This window comes from Prunus persica, chromosome G7 (genome assembly GCF_000346465.2).
Source record: "Prunus persica cultivar Lovell chromosome G7, Prunus_persica_NCBIv2, whole genome shotgun sequence".
NCBI classification, from domain to species: domain Eukaryota; kingdom Viridiplantae; phylum Streptophyta; class Magnoliopsida; order Rosales; family Rosaceae; genus Prunus; species Prunus persica.
In genome coordinates, this window is record NC_034015.1 from 501560 (window position 1) to 519694 (window position 18135).

At 34.7% G+C, this 18135-nt stretch overlaps 2 protein-coding genes across 2 annotated transcripts; one reads left to right on the top strand and one right to left on the bottom strand.

Moving 5' to 3' along the window:
• Positions 261-11774, top strand: LOC18770186 (glutamyl-tRNA reductase-binding protein, chloroplastic). The gene is made up of 13 exons (XM_020568788.1): positions 261-507; positions 781-834; positions 981-1067; positions 2239-2337; positions 4802-4897; positions 5027-5092; positions 5180-5270; positions 5487-5554; positions 5646-5711; positions 6422-6472; positions 6851-6915; positions 8849-8925; positions 11423-11774. Exons 1-12 carry the CDS (start codon positions 337-339, stop codon positions 8904-8906), a joined length of 972 nt encoding a protein of 323 aa, XP_020424377.1. The 5' UTR covers positions 261-336; the 3' UTR covers positions 8907-8925; positions 11423-11774.
• LOC18771026 lies at positions 13357-15392 on the bottom strand. Its single transcript, XM_007202497.2, has 6 exons — positions 15182-15392; positions 14963-15032; positions 14566-14797; positions 13961-14252; positions 13772-13849; positions 13357-13650 (listed from the first exon to the last, which is right to left on the bottom strand). The coding sequence occupies exons 3-6, from the start codon at positions 14793-14795 to the stop codon at positions 13600-13602; spliced, it is 651 nt and encodes a 216-aa protein (XP_007202559.1). The 5' UTR covers positions 14796-14797; positions 14963-15032; positions 15182-15392; the 3' UTR covers positions 13357-13599.

Below are 18135 nucleotides of genomic sequence, written 5' to 3' on the forward strand. Positions count from 1 at the left end.
TAAATAATTTAAGAAAGTTGCGGACTCAAATAATGAGCCTGCATAGTTGGAGAAAAAACAGTTTAAATCCGATCAATACATGAATAGTTGTATTTTATATGGTGGAATTTTGAGTTTACCCTCAACGGGTTTGGAGATGGTCTTACAACTTACAAGGCCTTCATCATACCAAGGTTCTTGTTTTCATTTTTTGGGCAAAGATATTACTCTGTATTTTAATTTTCTATTTAAAAAATAAATTAAGAAATGAAAGAAATAAAAACAAAATTTAATATTTGAGAAAACCATTAACAATAGGAAGGCACAGTTAGGTAGGTAGGTGAGGGAAGAAAGAGAATGATGAGGACTGTGGTGACGCCTTGGCAGACCGCCCTATTCTCCCGATTAAATGGCCGTAATAGCCCTCCCTCTCCTCTCATCTTACACTTTCGCCATTCCTCCACCTCCTTCTCCTCTCCAAAAACTCCTCGTTTATCCATGGCTGCTGCCGCTCAGTCAACTACTCAGGTACTCTTATTTTCTCATGATTCTAGAAATTGGTTGCTTAGGCAGTGTGGAAAGACAAAGGCCCAACTTTTTTTTCTTCTCAATTTTCGTTGGTTTTATTGATTGTTTTAAATATCTCTATCTAATTATTCAATGTATGAAGGGTTCATTGTGTTATATGATTATATCAAAGCCAAACTGGTCTTAGAAATTAAGGGAAAAAAATTGAAGTAAAGTTCTAATCTTTTAAACTGCAAGTTAAAGCTGAAATTGGGTTTGGTGTTCTTGAATCAGAGTGTTTCAGCTGGAGATGATGCCAATGTATTTCAGTTGATTCAATCTCATCAGGTACATTATGTCATTCCCATATTGAAAAGGTCTACATACCTAAAACTTTGGCTTGAGGCACTAATGTACTATTACTATTATTGTAAACATTGAATGTGGGCAGGTAGTTTTTAGCTTTGTTGATCTTTATGTGGTTATTGTTACAGGAAAAGGCTGCTCGGCTTCCCCCTGTTGAGGAAATCAGAACTCTACTTGATCTTAGTGTTCGTGGAACCCTCTCTACTTTTTCACAGGTTTGTCTATCAGTTGTTTTCTTTTTTGTTAAATGAATATCTGTTTTTTAGTTATTTAATTGTGAGACTAGTGCATGAGCTTCTTGTAAGTAGTATGTTATATTTACAGACCGATGAATTAGTATCTCCTTTTGAGATTATGAGGAATTAGGATTAGTTACCTTCAAATTTGGGCTTATGGCTTGGTCTAATGAGCCGTCCATTGGGGGCTTTATGCATTACAGTTGGATGTTCCAACTGGATTGGAACTCTACGAGAGCAATCCTATTAAGACGAGAGTCCTCTCAACTGGATAAAGATAAGCCTTATTATAACTTAGAGAAAGAAAGGGTCCCAATCTACTGATAGAGGGTAGGCTTAAATACCGTCCCTCAGAAGGAAACATTAGTTAATGCATTTGGATGCAGCTCTTAATGTCTCTTTCTCTCTCTAGTAATTAGGCTTTTAGAAGCCTTTTGCATTGTTTAGTCTTTGTGGTGGTTCTCGCAATAACCGTACACAGTATTGAGGTTATTGGCTTTGTGGAGCATCATTTCTTTCGTACAAAATTCGGGATAATTGGACTTGTGTTCCTTTCACAACAAGTTAACAAGGGTGAAGTTCTGTTCAAATGATTTTTATTTTTTGGATAAAAATTGGATTCATGACTCTGATCAGTGATGAAAGCAGTGCATAGAATAAGTAATTGTATTTGCAATGACAGTAAGATATTGCATAAAGGATACATGATTCCGAATTTTAAAAAACATAAATATCATTTAAGCGCAACAACCGTGCCAAGTGAATCAACAGTATTCTGAAAAGGGATGCGGCTGTGTTGAAGAGACAATCATTTCACTTGCAAACATATATGGGCGGAATTAAATAGTGGCTTCAGGAATTGAATCAAACAAGCCTTTTTAACTCAGTGGTAGAGTAACGCCATGGTAGGGGATGCTGGACCAAAAACCCATCAGAATATGGGTTTCTAATGGGCTTTTTTCCTTTTGTACTGATAATGAAAGTCTGATGCTAATACATGGTTGAGAAATAGATAATACATTTCTTTTTATCATTCCTATGTTTTTATCATCTCATAATTAACCTCTGGTCGATTGTTGTTTATGATTTTCATTGCTGCAACAACTTTGTCATCCTTGTATCATTTTCTTTGATTTTCTTTCATGTGCAGAAGCATGAAGGTTATCCATCAGGATCAATGGTTGACTTTGCATGTGATGCTGATGGATCTCCAATATTAGCTGTTAGCAGCTTGGCAGTTCATACAAAGGTTTGCCCAGAAATTTGGACGTTCTTCATGTTATATATGATCTTTAGATTGCAGATTGCAGATTGCAAATTTGACTTACATTGTCAACAAACAAATTCTAGTTTCCAGTCCAAATATGAAATTCTTTAGTTCAGGTGGTTAAGACAAATTGATCAGGAGTGTGTATAAGAAAATAGGTGGGGTCCAGTTCTTTGCATGTGCTGCGTATGCATATTATTTATTTCAGGTTGAAGTCAGAATGCTCAGTTGTTGTAAACCTACTTAAATTCTTTTCGCATATATTTCTGGTCCTTGTGTTTCTTTATATGGTTAAACTTTTTGTTTACAAATACAAAAACTTAAGCCTTGTCTTTTTTATTTTATTTTATATCAATTGGGATTAGTGAAAACCAAGATTCAAAAGAGAAATCACACCACAAATGGAAGAGAATAAATAGACAATAAAAATTATGCACATGAGTTTCACGTGGTTCAACAAATTCCTGCCTACATCCATGAGATATGTTTGTTCTTTACTATGAAAAAAACCATTGGTACAAGAAACAGTTGAGTTAAATCATGATAACCAGAATTTAGGCCCACTATCTCAATACCCCAAAGAACACTATCCCAAGAGATTTATTGACGTAGGAGCCAAGTTCAGATTACAATAAATAAGCTCATCCAGGTCCAAAGCACCACATGATTTATAATTTTTGTACTATTTTTTTTGGTTATAAATGCAATTTACACATGTATTTCAGGTTCATTGTTTCAGAGTCTTTAGGTCCATTGTCTGTAAGTCTCTTTATGTCACATGTTCAATATAATAGGTGTTAGGAATTCTGTTTCTTAGCAGTTATAAGTGTACTGATCTTGGCCCTTTTAAATGATTCCTGTACCAATGGCCCTATAAGGAGGCAACATTGTAAGCTTTAACAGTAAGTTAAGTGTCCTTTTCTTTTTTTGTTGATAAAGATACAATTATATTACTGAGAAAACAGAGAAAAAAGATAAAAACCAACGGCTCATTTGAGCTGGAACACTCCGAAATGCAAAATTAATAGGGTAGATGCCTGCCAATCCTACGAAATTAAGGAGAGAGGAACTCCCAACTCAGAGAAAACAGATGCCCATAGTGCAGACCAAAAACGAATTCTGCCTCATAACTCCTCAAAGCGTGCTGCTGTATAATCTTCAAAATCCTTCTATTTCTCTCTGTCCATACCACCCATAACACAGCCATGATCATGCAGCCCCACATAACTTTGGCCTTCTTACCCTTCTTACCCTGCCATAACGATTTATGTGTTTCGCTATGAAGAGAAAAGCAGTCCATTGGGATTACCCAGCTAATGCCCATCTCCCTGAACAAATTGAACTAGAGACCCAAGGTCACCGGGCAATGAACGTATGATCAACCGTTTCCAAATTCTTCTTACATAGGATACGCCATTGAGGAGACAAGCAGGAAAACGGACGCCTTCTTTGAACCGCGTCATAAGTCTTCACCTCTTTTAATAGTGTTCCATAAAAAATGTTAATAGTGAAAGTTCTTGTGATTTCCTGGTCATGTGTGAAGCATGGGTTGACTGGGAGTGATTCTAATACACCTTTGGTGTGAACCGAAGCCCGATGGGAAGCCTGAATTTTTCAAATTTCTATGGGAGTGGTTCCAATATACCTTTGGTGCGAGATGCCAGAGACCAGAGTCAGTCTGGATCTCTCTTTTCTTTCTTTCTTTCTATTACCATTGTCCTATATCCGTTTCACTCTTGGTCAATGCTCACACTCAAGCGTATAATTGTAACTAAAGCTGCTAGCATAGTTATACAGATGCATAAGCGGCAACCTTTCTTCACATGTATGGATGCTGATCGTCTGTCATATGGAAGGAAGATAATGACTGTATTACTTTTTAGACTTCCAATCCATTACATATAAGTTTCTGTAACACATGTAGCTTTCAAGAAAACCACCAAGTTGAAGTAAAAACTAGCTACTACTTTATTACTTTGTGGGTTCCTCTGCATTTATTCTCATGAATCTGTAAAAACATTCATGTGGTCAATGGGATTCCCTCCTCCATCTTCAGCACGTTTAGTAGCTGATGCAGATGTAAGTTGTTGGTCAAACTCTTATCATGGTAAAATTTTACAACTTCAATACCCTAAGATTATTGATTATGTTATATAGATTGCAACTGAGCTACAAGATATTTATATAGATTCATAGACGGCAACCTTTCTTCACTTTAAATGATACTGACCTTTCATATGAAAGGAAGACTATGGCATCATTACTTTTTAAACTTCCAATCCATGAAATAAAATTTTGTGTAAAAACATGTAGTTTTCCAAGCATTCAAACCGGCCAAGTCAAATATAGCTGCTACTTCATTACTTAGTGGATCTCTCTGCATGTTATTCACGCCAATCTCAACAATATAATATCCCATCATGCTGTTATTTTTTCGGTTCAATAGGACCTAACGCTTAATCCCAAGTGCTCATTGCTTGTGGCTAGAGATCCTGAAGATAGGACTGATTTGGTGGTCACTCTGCATGGTGATGCTATTCCTGTAAGTAATAATTGTTTACCAATTTTGCATGGTGTTTAAAGTGCACTTTATCTATCTATCTATCTATCTCTCACTCTCTTTGGCTGCTAGCAGTTTGAAATGGTTTTTTCTTTTAAAACAATCATTTAGGTTCCAGAGAAGGATCAAGCAGCCATACGTACTGCATATTTGGCTAGGCATCCCAAGGCATTTTGGGTAACTTATGCACTCTTGTTTAGCATAATAAATGTATATGGATGATATGTTTCTAGTCAGTAATAAATCATCACATACAATCTGAAGGTTGACTTTGGTGACTTCCAATTCATACGCATCGAGCCAAAAGTTGTGCGATACGTTTCAGGGGTTGCAACAGCTTTACTGGGATCAGGAGGTATTTTGTGATTGTTTATAGTTCAATGTTTTTTTTGGGTAGTTTTGTCACTCACAAAAGAGAAATATTTCACTTTCTCTAGATATCTTTGGAAAGGAGCGTACAAATGCCTTTGATTTTGAATTATTACATGATTTTATTTATTTATTTAATTATATTGTTACATTTATCTCACCTATTTTTGTCGTTCTTAACATTTACTTATTTTGCTTTCAGAGTTCAGTAATGAGGAGTATAAAGCTGCAAAAGTTGATCCAATTGCTCAATTTTCAAAGCCTGTTGCAGTACTAATTTCTTATCATTATATGTTTTGTGGTTATCTTAATTTGAATTGGTTGTCCTTTCTAACTGAATTTGAAAACTTTTGTTTGTCAGTCTCACATGAATAAGGATCATGCTGAAGATACAAAAGCCATTGTGCAACACTCCACATCGATTCCGGTAATTTCAACTTTCGGAAAACTAACGGGAAAGGAGTTCCTTTTCTTTCCTTCATTTCATTGTTCATTTCTTTCTCAGTATAGGAGATAGAAACTTTGCTCAAGTTAAGTAAAACCAAGGATGAAAATATAAGCTGATATGTCAGATTTTCAAAGTGTCGACACAGATACCTTGGGGTAATCCTATTTCTACACCATGTATCGGTGATATTTCCCCGATATTTGATGATAGTATGGACATTTCCTGATGGTAGCCTAAAAACGCAGAAAAATTTCGTGATTTTTTAACGTATAATTAAGTCAAATTTGAACCAAATTAAACCTTAATTTAATACCCATCTACTAACCCATCCATTTAATCAAACTAAATATCCAATTAATCTAATGATCATTCTGAACCAAATGAACCAACAACATCAATATACACCGATATAAAAAAGGATATCGAAATATCCCCTGTAATATCTGTAAATTGGGGGCCTGATACTATCTGCACGGCTGACATTTTCATCCTTGGTTAAAACTAAATCAATGCATTTGGTGTCAATATCGCCCTAAGACATGTTGGATATGCCAGGGTGACTCTTTGGAAGCATCATGAATTTCTCAGGTCCATTTATGTGTATTTTGGAATAATACAAGATATATACACAGAGATAGACAGGTGGAGAGAGAATAGTTTGATGCAAGCTTATTTATATTTTTCTCCAGGTGGACTTTGCCTACATTTTGGACTTGGATAGCCTTGGTTTTAATGTTAAGGTACTGCCAATTTAACTTTTTTGTTTTTAATAACCCATTTATATTTTTAATAAAGCATTTTTCTTGTGCCAAAATAATATACAGAATCAGTTTTTTCCAAACTAAATAAAGCCCATAGGTCAAGTGGCATTGGAGCTGGGTGCGAAGTGGTAGAACCTGGTTCAAATTCTATTGTAACTTCGTGAGGAAAAAAATAAACCTCAGTTCATTCAAACTGAAGCCATTAATGTAGAATACTTGTTCTACAATCAAACACTCATTATTTTCTAAACCTCTTACCCCTTTATCACTACTAAACAAATTCTGTTTTACCCAAACCAAATTAATTTGTTTCTTCCATTTTGACATATATTGTTGACTTTATTATTCTTCTTTTAGGCTGGTTATCAAAGGGAAAATTTCAAGCTTCGCATACCTTTTACTAGACGGGCAGAGGATCGAAAGTGAGACATCTTATTTAAATGAATATTTCCTTTCTTGTGGAAGTCCAGATTTACCTTTTATGTTAATGTTGTACTGCATAGATCATGGCATTGGGCGGAGGATAGTTATTCTTTTTCATGGTTGATGGCTACAGGATGTACTCAATTAATTGAAAATCATAGTTTGTCTTGATTTATTTTTGGTGATGGCGGGTCGAAGCAAGCACCTCTCTCCCCCCCCCCCCCCCACCACAAAAAAAAAGCAAAAACTACAAAGAAGCTATTCTAGCCCGAGTTACATACATGGTGTCATTAATAATTTTTCTTAAAATTATAACAAGAAATTTCAGACTAATGCCTTTCAGATTATTCTACTAGGGTTGTATCATTAATGTTAGTATTTTACTTCTATAGATCGCAGTATTATTATTCCTGACCTTCATGTGTAGATATCAATATTCTTTTGCATGGTGTAAGTATATTTCACACGGAATTGACTCTTGTTCTCATAAACTGTCTCGTTGTAGAGAACGGAAAGACGGGAAGAGAATTAGGTTCTGGGATGATAAATGGGTTGAGAATTCCTTTGAATTTATTTTTACCGTGTCTTTATAAATTGTCATGTTTTCATAACATATTAATCCCACTTTGCCAATGTCATCCCTTTATTTATTGGGTTAGAAATTTCAGTTCCAAAGGAATTAAATTACATTGAAATTGGTCAGCCTCCCTGTATGTTATTTTTTATTGAAAAGGTTTGTTTGTACCCTTTGTGGGGTGATAGAAGGATGTGACAACTTAAATCTTCTGGAAATTCTTCTTGAAAGTTCATTCAATAAATTCTATCTGAAAAATAATAATAATAATAATGCATCTGAAATGATTGGTCAGTCACGTAGTCCTGAGGGTACATGTAAGGTAGAATTTCTTGTTTGGATGATTTCTCATAGGATGGTTAGAACCTTTGATATGTTCAATGAATGAGTCCTAATGTTTTCTTTTCCCATTCTTGGTGTATCATGTGTAGAAAAGGAATGGAGGGCGTTGATTATTCATTTATCCATTACCAATTGCAGTTAGTTTGTAGAATTTTTTTTTTTTCTGAGACGAGGTTGAGTTGGCTTTTCTGGCTTTTGTATTCGTTATTTGTTGAGAAACTTTGTGCCTTTGGTGGAGAATAAAAGGGCAAAAATTTTCTGAAACTGTTGTCTTTTGAATTTCTTTTGGGTGGCTTGGTTAGAAAGAAATGTTTGACTTTTTAAGGGAAACTGGGAAAAGAGGAGGATTTCTTGTGCGAAAGAGTGCAGTTTTGAGCTTTGTTGTAGGAATCACTTCCATTGATTTAGATATTTGGTTCTTCATTTTTCATTTGGATTTGGGGATCTGCAGTTTGCTGAATTTTCATACTATTATAACCATTTTTCTGAGCATTTGAATGTAACTAAAAGGATAGGTTACTTTTCTCTTTGTGTAGGACTGCTTGTCCGCTGGTGGTCCATTATTTTGTACCTTTATGTCTTTATCTAATATAGTCTTTGTTTCTTATAGAAAAACATTTGGATGAGATTGAATTATAGCAACTCAAAGTTTGTCTTAAAAGTATATGATTACCAAAAGTTTCGATGTCACCAGAGTCATCTGAACCCTGGACTGTGAGACTTATCCCTCAAATACTGGGTACCTGACTGTAGGTCTTTCAGTACAAGGGTGGAGGACAGAAAAGTCCTATTTAAATAATGTAATATTCTAATGTGATCGACTAATGACTTTACTTTTGATTATGAAGTACTGTTTTGACAATTGTATGTTTCTTTTTCTTTTCCTTTTTTTTTTTTCCAGTTACAACATGTTTTTGGTATGAAGATTGCTACGAAAAGTTCTTGCTGCCTAGTTTGAGTTTGTTTAAATTGTTTATAAGAAGTTCAATTTCTTTTTTCTGTGTTAATCTTTTTAGGGATGTGAAGACTCTAATAGTGGATATGCTTCATGCTGCGAAGCCTCAAGATAGTTGATCTCAGAGTACACAAGAAGGTGCGCTTATCTAATTTTTTTAGTGATAAATATCGAGTTTGTATAGGCTGGCATTTTTCTTTTAAATTTTTTTCTCTGCTAGCCCCTAGCCACTGGTAAAAATTGAGACAATAAAACAAAAACTTTAGAAAAAGAAAAAGAGCGAATTGGAGGGGTAAGGCCTCTTATGGTTTTCTCTGCCACTCTTTCTAGTTTCAACTATTTGTCTTTCATGAAGAGAAAGGGAAATTGGATGATTTAGTTATCTTTGTCAGGGATGTTTGTTTGGAAAACCTTCTTTAGAACAAAAACAAATTTTAATTTAATTGATTTAAGGTTTGTTTTGTGCTGATTTAGATGGTTTGGATTGGTTATTAAAAGAGACGGAATTTTACTGCATAAGACAATAAAAGCAGGGGTGGTCAAGATGGCCACAACAGACAAACAGAAAACATAAAAAACTAAAGCATCGTGAACAAAGCAGACCCCTAAGACGCCTAACCAGGAAAACCTGTATGGACAGTCTTATCCTGAAAAGCTAGTGAATGGAAGCTTTCCAGTCAAGCCAAATAATCCTAAAGGAAAGGTCTCTAAATTCTGACGAGGTCGACCCCCTAAGATCGATCTGTTTCGTTCCAATCAAACTACCCATAAAACGGCCAGTACAATGCAGCCCCATAGAAACTTAGCTTTCTTTCCATTTCCTTGGAGTTTGTCTCTCAGGGAAAAAGGAGGAGCAATCTCTGGATAGCACCCACCTGATTTCAAACTCCCTAAACATTCGCAACCACAAGTTAAAGGTCACAGGGCAATGTAAGAAGAGAGGATCAACCGTTTCTGAGTTCCTTTTGCAGAGAATGCACCACTGAGGACGAAGGCAGGAGCTGGGTCTCCTTCTCTGAATCATGTCGCAAGTGTTAACCTTCCCGTGATTCGTAAGCCAAGCAAAACCTTTCACCTTGGGGGGCCTTAGTCTTCCAAATGAAGTTGTGTTGTTGAAAGGTTTTGGTTGGCTCGGTGTTGAGCAAGAACCAGCAGTAAGATTTGACGGAGAAACTACCCGACGCGTCGACGCACCATTTTCTTGTGTTGACCCTTGAATGATGGATTAGTATGACTACATCATCCATTGTTTCTCCTTTTCTTTTCGGTTACTTTGGAAGGGAAGGGATTGAACCCTTGACCTATCCTTGTCCTAACCTATTCCCCTCCAATCACCACCTGGGCTAACCCCAAGGGCTTATTGTTTGTCTTATTTTTAGTTGTGTGGTTTGAGTCACTTCTTCTAGTGCACAAATATGATTTTGTTATGATTTAGATGATTTCAATGTTCTGGTTAAGATGGAGTTGATTATCTCATTTCTGATTTAGTCTCTGGCGTATTGCTGATGTATAATTTATATCTTTTCTGAAGTAGTTTCAAGCCTGAAAATTTCAAAAAGTTTTCAGTACTTTTCTGAAATTTCCGAACTCGTTTGAACAGAAAAGATTTTGATAGTTTGTTTTTTCTAAAATATCTGAAACTTTAGAAATGAAAAGGTGTTTCAGAATTCCAAATTGACAAAAATCTCAATTGTAGTGTTTTTTGGGGTTCCAAAAAGTATGGAAATTTTTCTTAAGTCTTCTATTTCGATCCGATCCGATCCACGAAAAATCAACTCTAATCTTACAATGTAGGTGCTGGATTTGGACTGAGAATTATTGCTACTTCAGTTCTTAACAAAGATAAAAGATAAATTGGTTTTGACCTTTTTCTCATAAACCTCATTGAAATTCTTGAAGGATAGGATGAGTCACTTTAAGGTTACAACTAATGTCTTTTTTATTAAACGTCCAAGAAATTAGTGTAATTTTGCAGAGGAATGAAGAATAATTATCTAAAAGACTAAAATTTATCCTGCAATACTTTTTTACATGATTTTATTTGCTACTTCAGTAAGTTTATTTAACTTCATTTTGGAATAGTGTATATATTTGAATATGAATAAATTGCAATCGTTTTTATACTTCTAAATCAGTTAAGATGAGGTCTAGTGCTGATTGTAAAAGCCTCGTTGGCTTGTTATTGGCTGCCCAGGTTTAAAACCGGCTCTCATGCTTATTAACTTGTAAGCTGTACTCATGAAAATGGAAATTAAAGAGTTCTTGAATGATGACAGTTCATTTTTCTTTATAAAAAAAATCACAATTCCTTGATATCTTTTTCTTATCATCTATAGTCACAAAAGTTCTGCAAAATTCTTTTCTTTCCCTGGCTTTGAAACTTATAGCAGGCTAGCATATTTTCTTAATAGTTGCCAAATTCTAGTTGCTGCTGCTGCAAAGAATCATCAGCACTTCAATTGTTTCAACTTAGATAGTAACATGTACAGCTCAGGGTCCTAGTCCGGGGTATTACCATGTATGGAGTTGATCTAGGGTGGCGTTTTGCGTATGTTCCATTTTATGCTGGTATTATTATGATGTTATCCGTAGTGTCGTTTCTTTTATGATATTCTTATCCTGTTTTTCTTTGTAGGATGTTTCAGCACCTCAGAACTGCCTTCTCTGAGGATGGTGAAATCTGGACTTGGAAGAGGTGAATCGAGATAATCTTGGGAAAAGATCGTGTGTTCTCTTGTATTCTCAGAAAGAAAGTCTGCATATTAGTAAGGGTCATGGTTACAGGATCAATATAAATGGTTTTTAAAATCATACTTGTTTAATGTCAAAAGTGAGATTGTATATTCCATACATAGAATACCAACTGTACATCTTTTTCCGCTGTCGTTGTTTCTTTGAGAGATTGTGTAAAGAATAAATTGCTATAGAAGTTGGAACCCAATTGGGATTTGAAATATATGAGAAGGTGATAATATTTTCGAATAGAATTTGACTTGTTTGGGTTCTCGGGTGCTCTTATGAGTTCCAGTGAACCGTCTGTTTATGTTGATCTAGTCTAGCAATTAATTTGGTTGACTTTCTATCAAGGGACTGGATATTGATCCAAAAGTATGACATTATTATTATGCTTGGGAAATGAAATGATAGTAGCAAAACGACGAAAGTAACAGATTCAGGGCCCCATTGTAAGTTAATCAAAATTAATCGGATCCTAGCTTTTAGTTGAGATTAGTAAGAGCATCTCCAACAGTAGTAGTAAATAAAACTCTTCAAATTGAAGTTTGTTGACCTATGTGAATAAAACTCTCTAACAGTAGTAGCTTTTAGTTGAATAATTTTTGCTTTAACACTCTTCAATTCAATTAATGCAATATCAAGGGAAAGAATGAAAAATATGAAAACATGTGAAAAATGTCTATGTATTTATTATATGAAAAGAAACAAAAAATGCATATTTTTAACATTTTCAAGGTATGTTTTGTTTTTCCAAAATAAAATTAAATGTTTGAAGAGTTAAAGTCAACTTACCAAGAGAGAGAAAAAGGTTGCAGCTTTGATGACTGAGGTTGAAGAGACTATTGGAGATAGTTTTTCTGATGTGGCTCATCTATTTTAGAATTCCAAAGCTGTTGAAGAGATTATTGGAAATGCACCCTTATAAAATTGGATATGGTAAGATTATAAATAATTATAAATCCAAGGTGGTTTGTACCGCAACACATAAATAAAACTGGGATTTCGAGTTACAATTAAAAGGCAAAGCCCTCAACAGTTGGTTTACTTTACCAAACCCCTACGTAACCTTAGTCTGGCCTGTCTAAGATAAACTCCCTCCTAAATAATCTTCTAATGTTAATCTTGGTATGTATTAACAACGATGGCCATGACCTTCAAGTGATATTGAGAAAAGGAGAATTGAACCTTGGACTTTGGATGCTGGAGTTACAAGCCTCTAGCATGACCCTCCTATTAAGAGAGGTCACAATTCATGGGGTCGGGCTAAAACAATTTTATTTCTTTCCTTCATATGAAATTAAAATAATTATATGAATCTTTCTTTTATCACTTAATAGTTCTTTCATTATTAAGAAAATCCGACGTAAATTAGACCAGTTGGTCAAAATAGCGAATTATGAATTTAAAAGAAAATATATTATTAGACAAATAGCTAATTGATTCCTTAACCTTAACAATTAGATCAAGACTTTAGTTGGGACAATTTGTTTATATAAAAATTTAACAAAAAAAGAAAAACAAATTCCCGATGAGGAAAGGAACAGGGCTGTAAGTAAAAGACAGCCAGTACGGCAGTAGCCAGCATATTTAGACACTACATTTGACCATGAACTGAAAGACATTTGAGTGCCCTCTCATTTCAACTTAGGATGGGAACTCTGTGTGGGCTTTGCCAGCTAAAGCTAGCTCGACATATAACTTCTATATTTGACCTTCACTTTGTACTTGAATATTTCACTTTTGTTAATGTTGTTTTTACCTTTTCCGGATATTCAAGTTACCTCTAGATTATTCCTTCCTTGTCACAAGTTGACATTTTGGGTCCATACAATTGTGCAGATCACAATGACAGCAAACAACTTTTTTGGTAAGAAAATACGATTGTGCAGATCAACAACACAAATTTAGAATACAATTTCATTATAGATTAAGACACTGCTCATAGTTTCTATACAAAAGCATAACTTATCATTTTCCACGGTCGACCCTAACAAAAGCCTAACAACTCCATTTATCTTCTTCTTCTAAAACAGAACCAAGAAAACTGTCTTCTTCTTCAACAAAATTCAGCACCTGTCATTCTGAGTCGCTTCCCAAACTCCCCATAGCCTTCAATCCTCTTGGTCTCTGCATCACTCAAAACGAAGAAAACCCATTAACCCAATTGAAAATATTATTACTCCCAGCCAAAAACCAACAAAAAGAAAATTATTTTATGCAGCAAATCAGACAAGTCCAGTCCAAGTACCTTCTTAGAACTTTTCTTCTCCCTAACTTCATATCTCTCTTGGCACATATCAGTGAGCCAAGCACCAGGGCTCACCAACTACCACCCAATCAAAAATGAAAACAAAAATCAATATCTAAACCAATTTCAAATCTATTTATTAGGCAAGAAATCAAAATAATAAATAATAAGAACAACAAAAGAACTTACAAGTAAGCTTCGTTGGATGAGTTTGGCCCTTTTCTTGGGCCTTTGGGGAAGTTTGCAACCCTTCATGGCCAAAAAGTCCTCCTCTTTCTCTTTGCTTGACAAAGTGATGTAAAGCTTCGGCCACACAAGCCCCCGGTCCTCTCCATTATTTCCATTCATTATAACCTTCCCATTCCCATTCTCATCCACACCCACTGATCCTCTTGTGGTGTAGTACCTGTCCTCCTTCTCCGGCGAAGATGACTTCCGGTTCTCACCTGCACCTGACCGGAGCATGGTCCCCTCAGAATTCCTGTAACCAAACAGACCCACAATTTTTTTAGCCTTTTCACCCCAAAAAAAAAAAAAAACAAAATTTATCCTTTTAAAACTGAACTTTCCTGTTATCAAACCCGTCTTTGATGGGTGGGGAAAGGGTATGGAATTATTTACTAGTACTTGGTATCCAATAGAACCAAAAATAGAATAAAACCCGAGTAAAAAATGAGCACAAATAAAAGAAAATTGGCTTCAAATTGTCTCTTCGTTTTTTTTTCCCCTTTACTTTCTCAGCAACCAAACAGGGCGGAGGCGTGGCCCAGAAGAATTATTTAAAATTTTCTCACATGGTAAGGCGATTGGATTGAAGATGAGAGTTCTCTTTTTCGGAAGCTGAGTCCGCAAAGCGATGGATCCGAGATGATGTGATTTTCCTGAAAATGCCACCATTGAGCCTCTCGGAGATTTCTGAGCCTTTGACTCTCACACATCTGAGTCTCTTTCTGTTCCCCCACTGCAAGAAAAATTCTGGTTCTGAAGCTTTAGGCGCTCTCTGATTTCTCTCTTCCGTCTCCATATCTGCCATTAAAATTAAAAAAATAATTGAAAACTGAAAATTTGAATGCCGCCATATAAAACCCAGAAGTGAAAAATCAATTTGAACAGTTAACTAGAAATCAAAATTCCAAAGAAAAATTGGGCTGTCTTTGCCAACTGATAAAACCCAAAGAGACATGATAATACCTAAGCCTGAAGATTCAAGATCTACGACTGTAACAGAGAATACCCAAAGCCAAATCCTTCTCAAACTACCCTGCAATCAAAACAACAGAATGGTCACAAAACTAAATCTATTCCCAAACCCAAAGGGAGACAGAAGAAAGAGCTTTGTGTAACAAAGAAACTAGAGATGAAGATAATTTGAAGAAAAATAACACCAAAAGTAAGAAGAAGAAAGCTTACAATGAGATTTTTCCATGCAAATGACACGAGTTTGAGAATTTATTTTAGCAAAAGAAAAAATTGAAAAGTTTCACCAAAACAATGAAAGCCCAGACGGAGATGAAGATTGGTGTTTCAATCTTGCTTCTCCGCTTCCGTCTTTTGTGTTCTGGTCTTCTTCTCCTTTCGTTCTTCCTTTCTCCTCTGTTCTTCTCTGTCGTCCTCTTTCTCTCTCTTTCCTCTCGCGTTTTATCCTTTGCCTCGGCCGGACATCAAAATAACTGAAGATTATTACAACCGTCTGATTGGATATCAACGGTCTGATGCAACGGGTTATAGGTACCCCATTTTGGAGCCCAATGTGAGAATGCATTTCACACATTTGGGTGTAGCTAATTGGGTTTGAGCTTATTTGAGAGCAGGAATTTGGGCCCACAATCTCAAAACCCCAACCCCAACTCTATTTTCATTTCTTTCATTTCCTGCTCTTTGTGACAAGTTGCGACTAAAAAGAGTAAAACGTGTAAAATGTGACTTGGTTTTTCCGAACAGGCAACTTCGATGGTGCACCTGGGGTATCAGTGCACCAACTTTTTAAGGGCTCATTTGGGACTGTCTTTTTAGAAAGTACTTCTATTTATAAGTGCTTCTAATAAAAGTGTTTTTCTTATAAAGTTGTTGAAAATTTCATAAAAAATCAAAGTACTTCCTAAAAAAGCACTTGAGAGTGCTTCCTAAAGAAACACATAGCAAGTGCTTCTATAGTTCAGAAGTACTTCTAAACTTTTTTGCCAAACACCATCAGAAGCGCTTTCAGTTATCAAAAAGCACTCTCAAACGAGCCCTGAAAAAAAAAAATTTCTATGTTAACTGCATTTTAAGGTTACCGGTCAAAGTGCAATAATGTAGATTTCATGCAATTGCATTTTGCAAATGTCAAAATGCAATTGCAAATTTCAAAATGCAATTTGTTACAATTATTACACCACACTTGCAGATTTTTTCATGATTCATGAGTTAGGGGTGGCTTTATATAACTTGTAACTAAAATTAATAAAACTTGGGTAGATTCATATAAATCCAATTAGCCAAATTGAAATTGTTTTTTTACTTGTAACCAAATATCTAAACTATTCTTCTTCCTTTTTTCTTTTTTTTTTTTGTTATTTCTTAAATGTGAATAATTATTATAGGGAACTAAAATATGACTACATTGTATAACTCCTTCACATGTGATAATATCAATCAACGATAAGATATTCAACTTTTAAGACAATACAAATAACTGTCCACTTATATTATAATAAATAATATATGACCGTACTCTGAAGTCACACAATAATTACTTCTCAAGATGACATATTATTATATAAAAATGTATATGTATTCATGCTTATTCTAAAACTAACTTTAAACAAATGTCTTATAACAAAAAATATATCTGATTTTTTGAAGATGACTTATAGCATCCTCCAACAAAAATTTTCCTTATGATCCTTTTCTAGATTTTGGTTAATATCCTTGTAATATAACTAGTTCACATTCCGATTAATAAAAAAAATGTTAAATAAAAATATCTAATAATATAATACTTAAATAATATGTATTGCACTTTATAATCAACATATAATACATAAATATGATATTTACATATAATATATCAAATTTCAACTAAAATACTCAAAATCTTATATAAGTATGTAACATAATAAAATACTAAATGAGGTAATGAAGGGGAAGAAAGTGATTGAGTTACCATCTCGTTCGCTTCTCATGTACGAAATTTTAGAATTCAAGCTAATTCTAAAATAATTTGAGACAAATGTCTTAAAACTAAAACTATATATTATTTCTTGAATATGACTCATAGCATATTCAAAATATGCTTTTACAAACTTATTTCTATGCCTAAAAAAATTAATTAATACATTGTCATCCTCATATTCATGTTCCCACAAAAATTTCCCTTATGATCCTCTTCTGATTTTTGGTTCATATCCTTGTTATGGGTTTCCCATTTCCCATCCATAAAAAAATTGTTTAATAAGAATTTCTACTCATAAATATAGTATTTACACATAATATGTATAATTTCAACTAAAATACTAACTTTTTTATATATGTATTGTAACATAATAAAATACCAAATGGGGTAATGAAGGAGAAGAAAGTTACCAATCTCCTAACTTCCCATGTAAATCCTCATTTTATAAGGACATAGATCAACATTACAAGGAATTAGTAAGTGTGGACCTTTGGGATATAAAATGGGGTCCTTATTCTAGTAAACACTATGGTTTACAAGACTAAGGACCGGTATTAAAATAGTTTGGATATGAGGGTACCATAACATTGTAAGAGGATCCCAAAACTTAAAGTTACAAGATTTTGGTAGTGATTTACAAGTTTTTGAACCATGATTACAACATTAGGGTTCATCTAATCTATAATGTTGTAAATCCTCATTTACAAGGATATGGGTCCACATGAAAAGTAATTGGTAAGTGTGGACCATGAAAATGTAAATTAGGTCCTTATTTTAGTAAAGATGAGGTTTACAAGATTAAGGGCCGATTTTACAAGTTTTCGATATGAGGGTACCACAACATTGGAAGGAAGATCCATAAACATGCATGTTACAAGAATTGGGTCACGATTTACAAATTTATAGATCGGGATTAGAAATTTAGGGTTCAGCCAATCCATAATGTTGTAAATCCTCATTTTATAAGGCTATGAATCCACATTACAAGGAATTGGTAACTCCGGACCATAAGGATGTAAATTGGGTCTTTATTCTTGTAAAATGAGGGCTTACAAGATTAATGGCCGATTTTACAATTTTGGGATATGAGGGTACCATAACGTTGTACGGAGGACCCATAAACATATAAGGTACACAATTTGAGTAGTGATTTACAAGTTTTTGTCCCACCATTACAACATTAGGGTTCTCATAATCATTAATGTTGTAA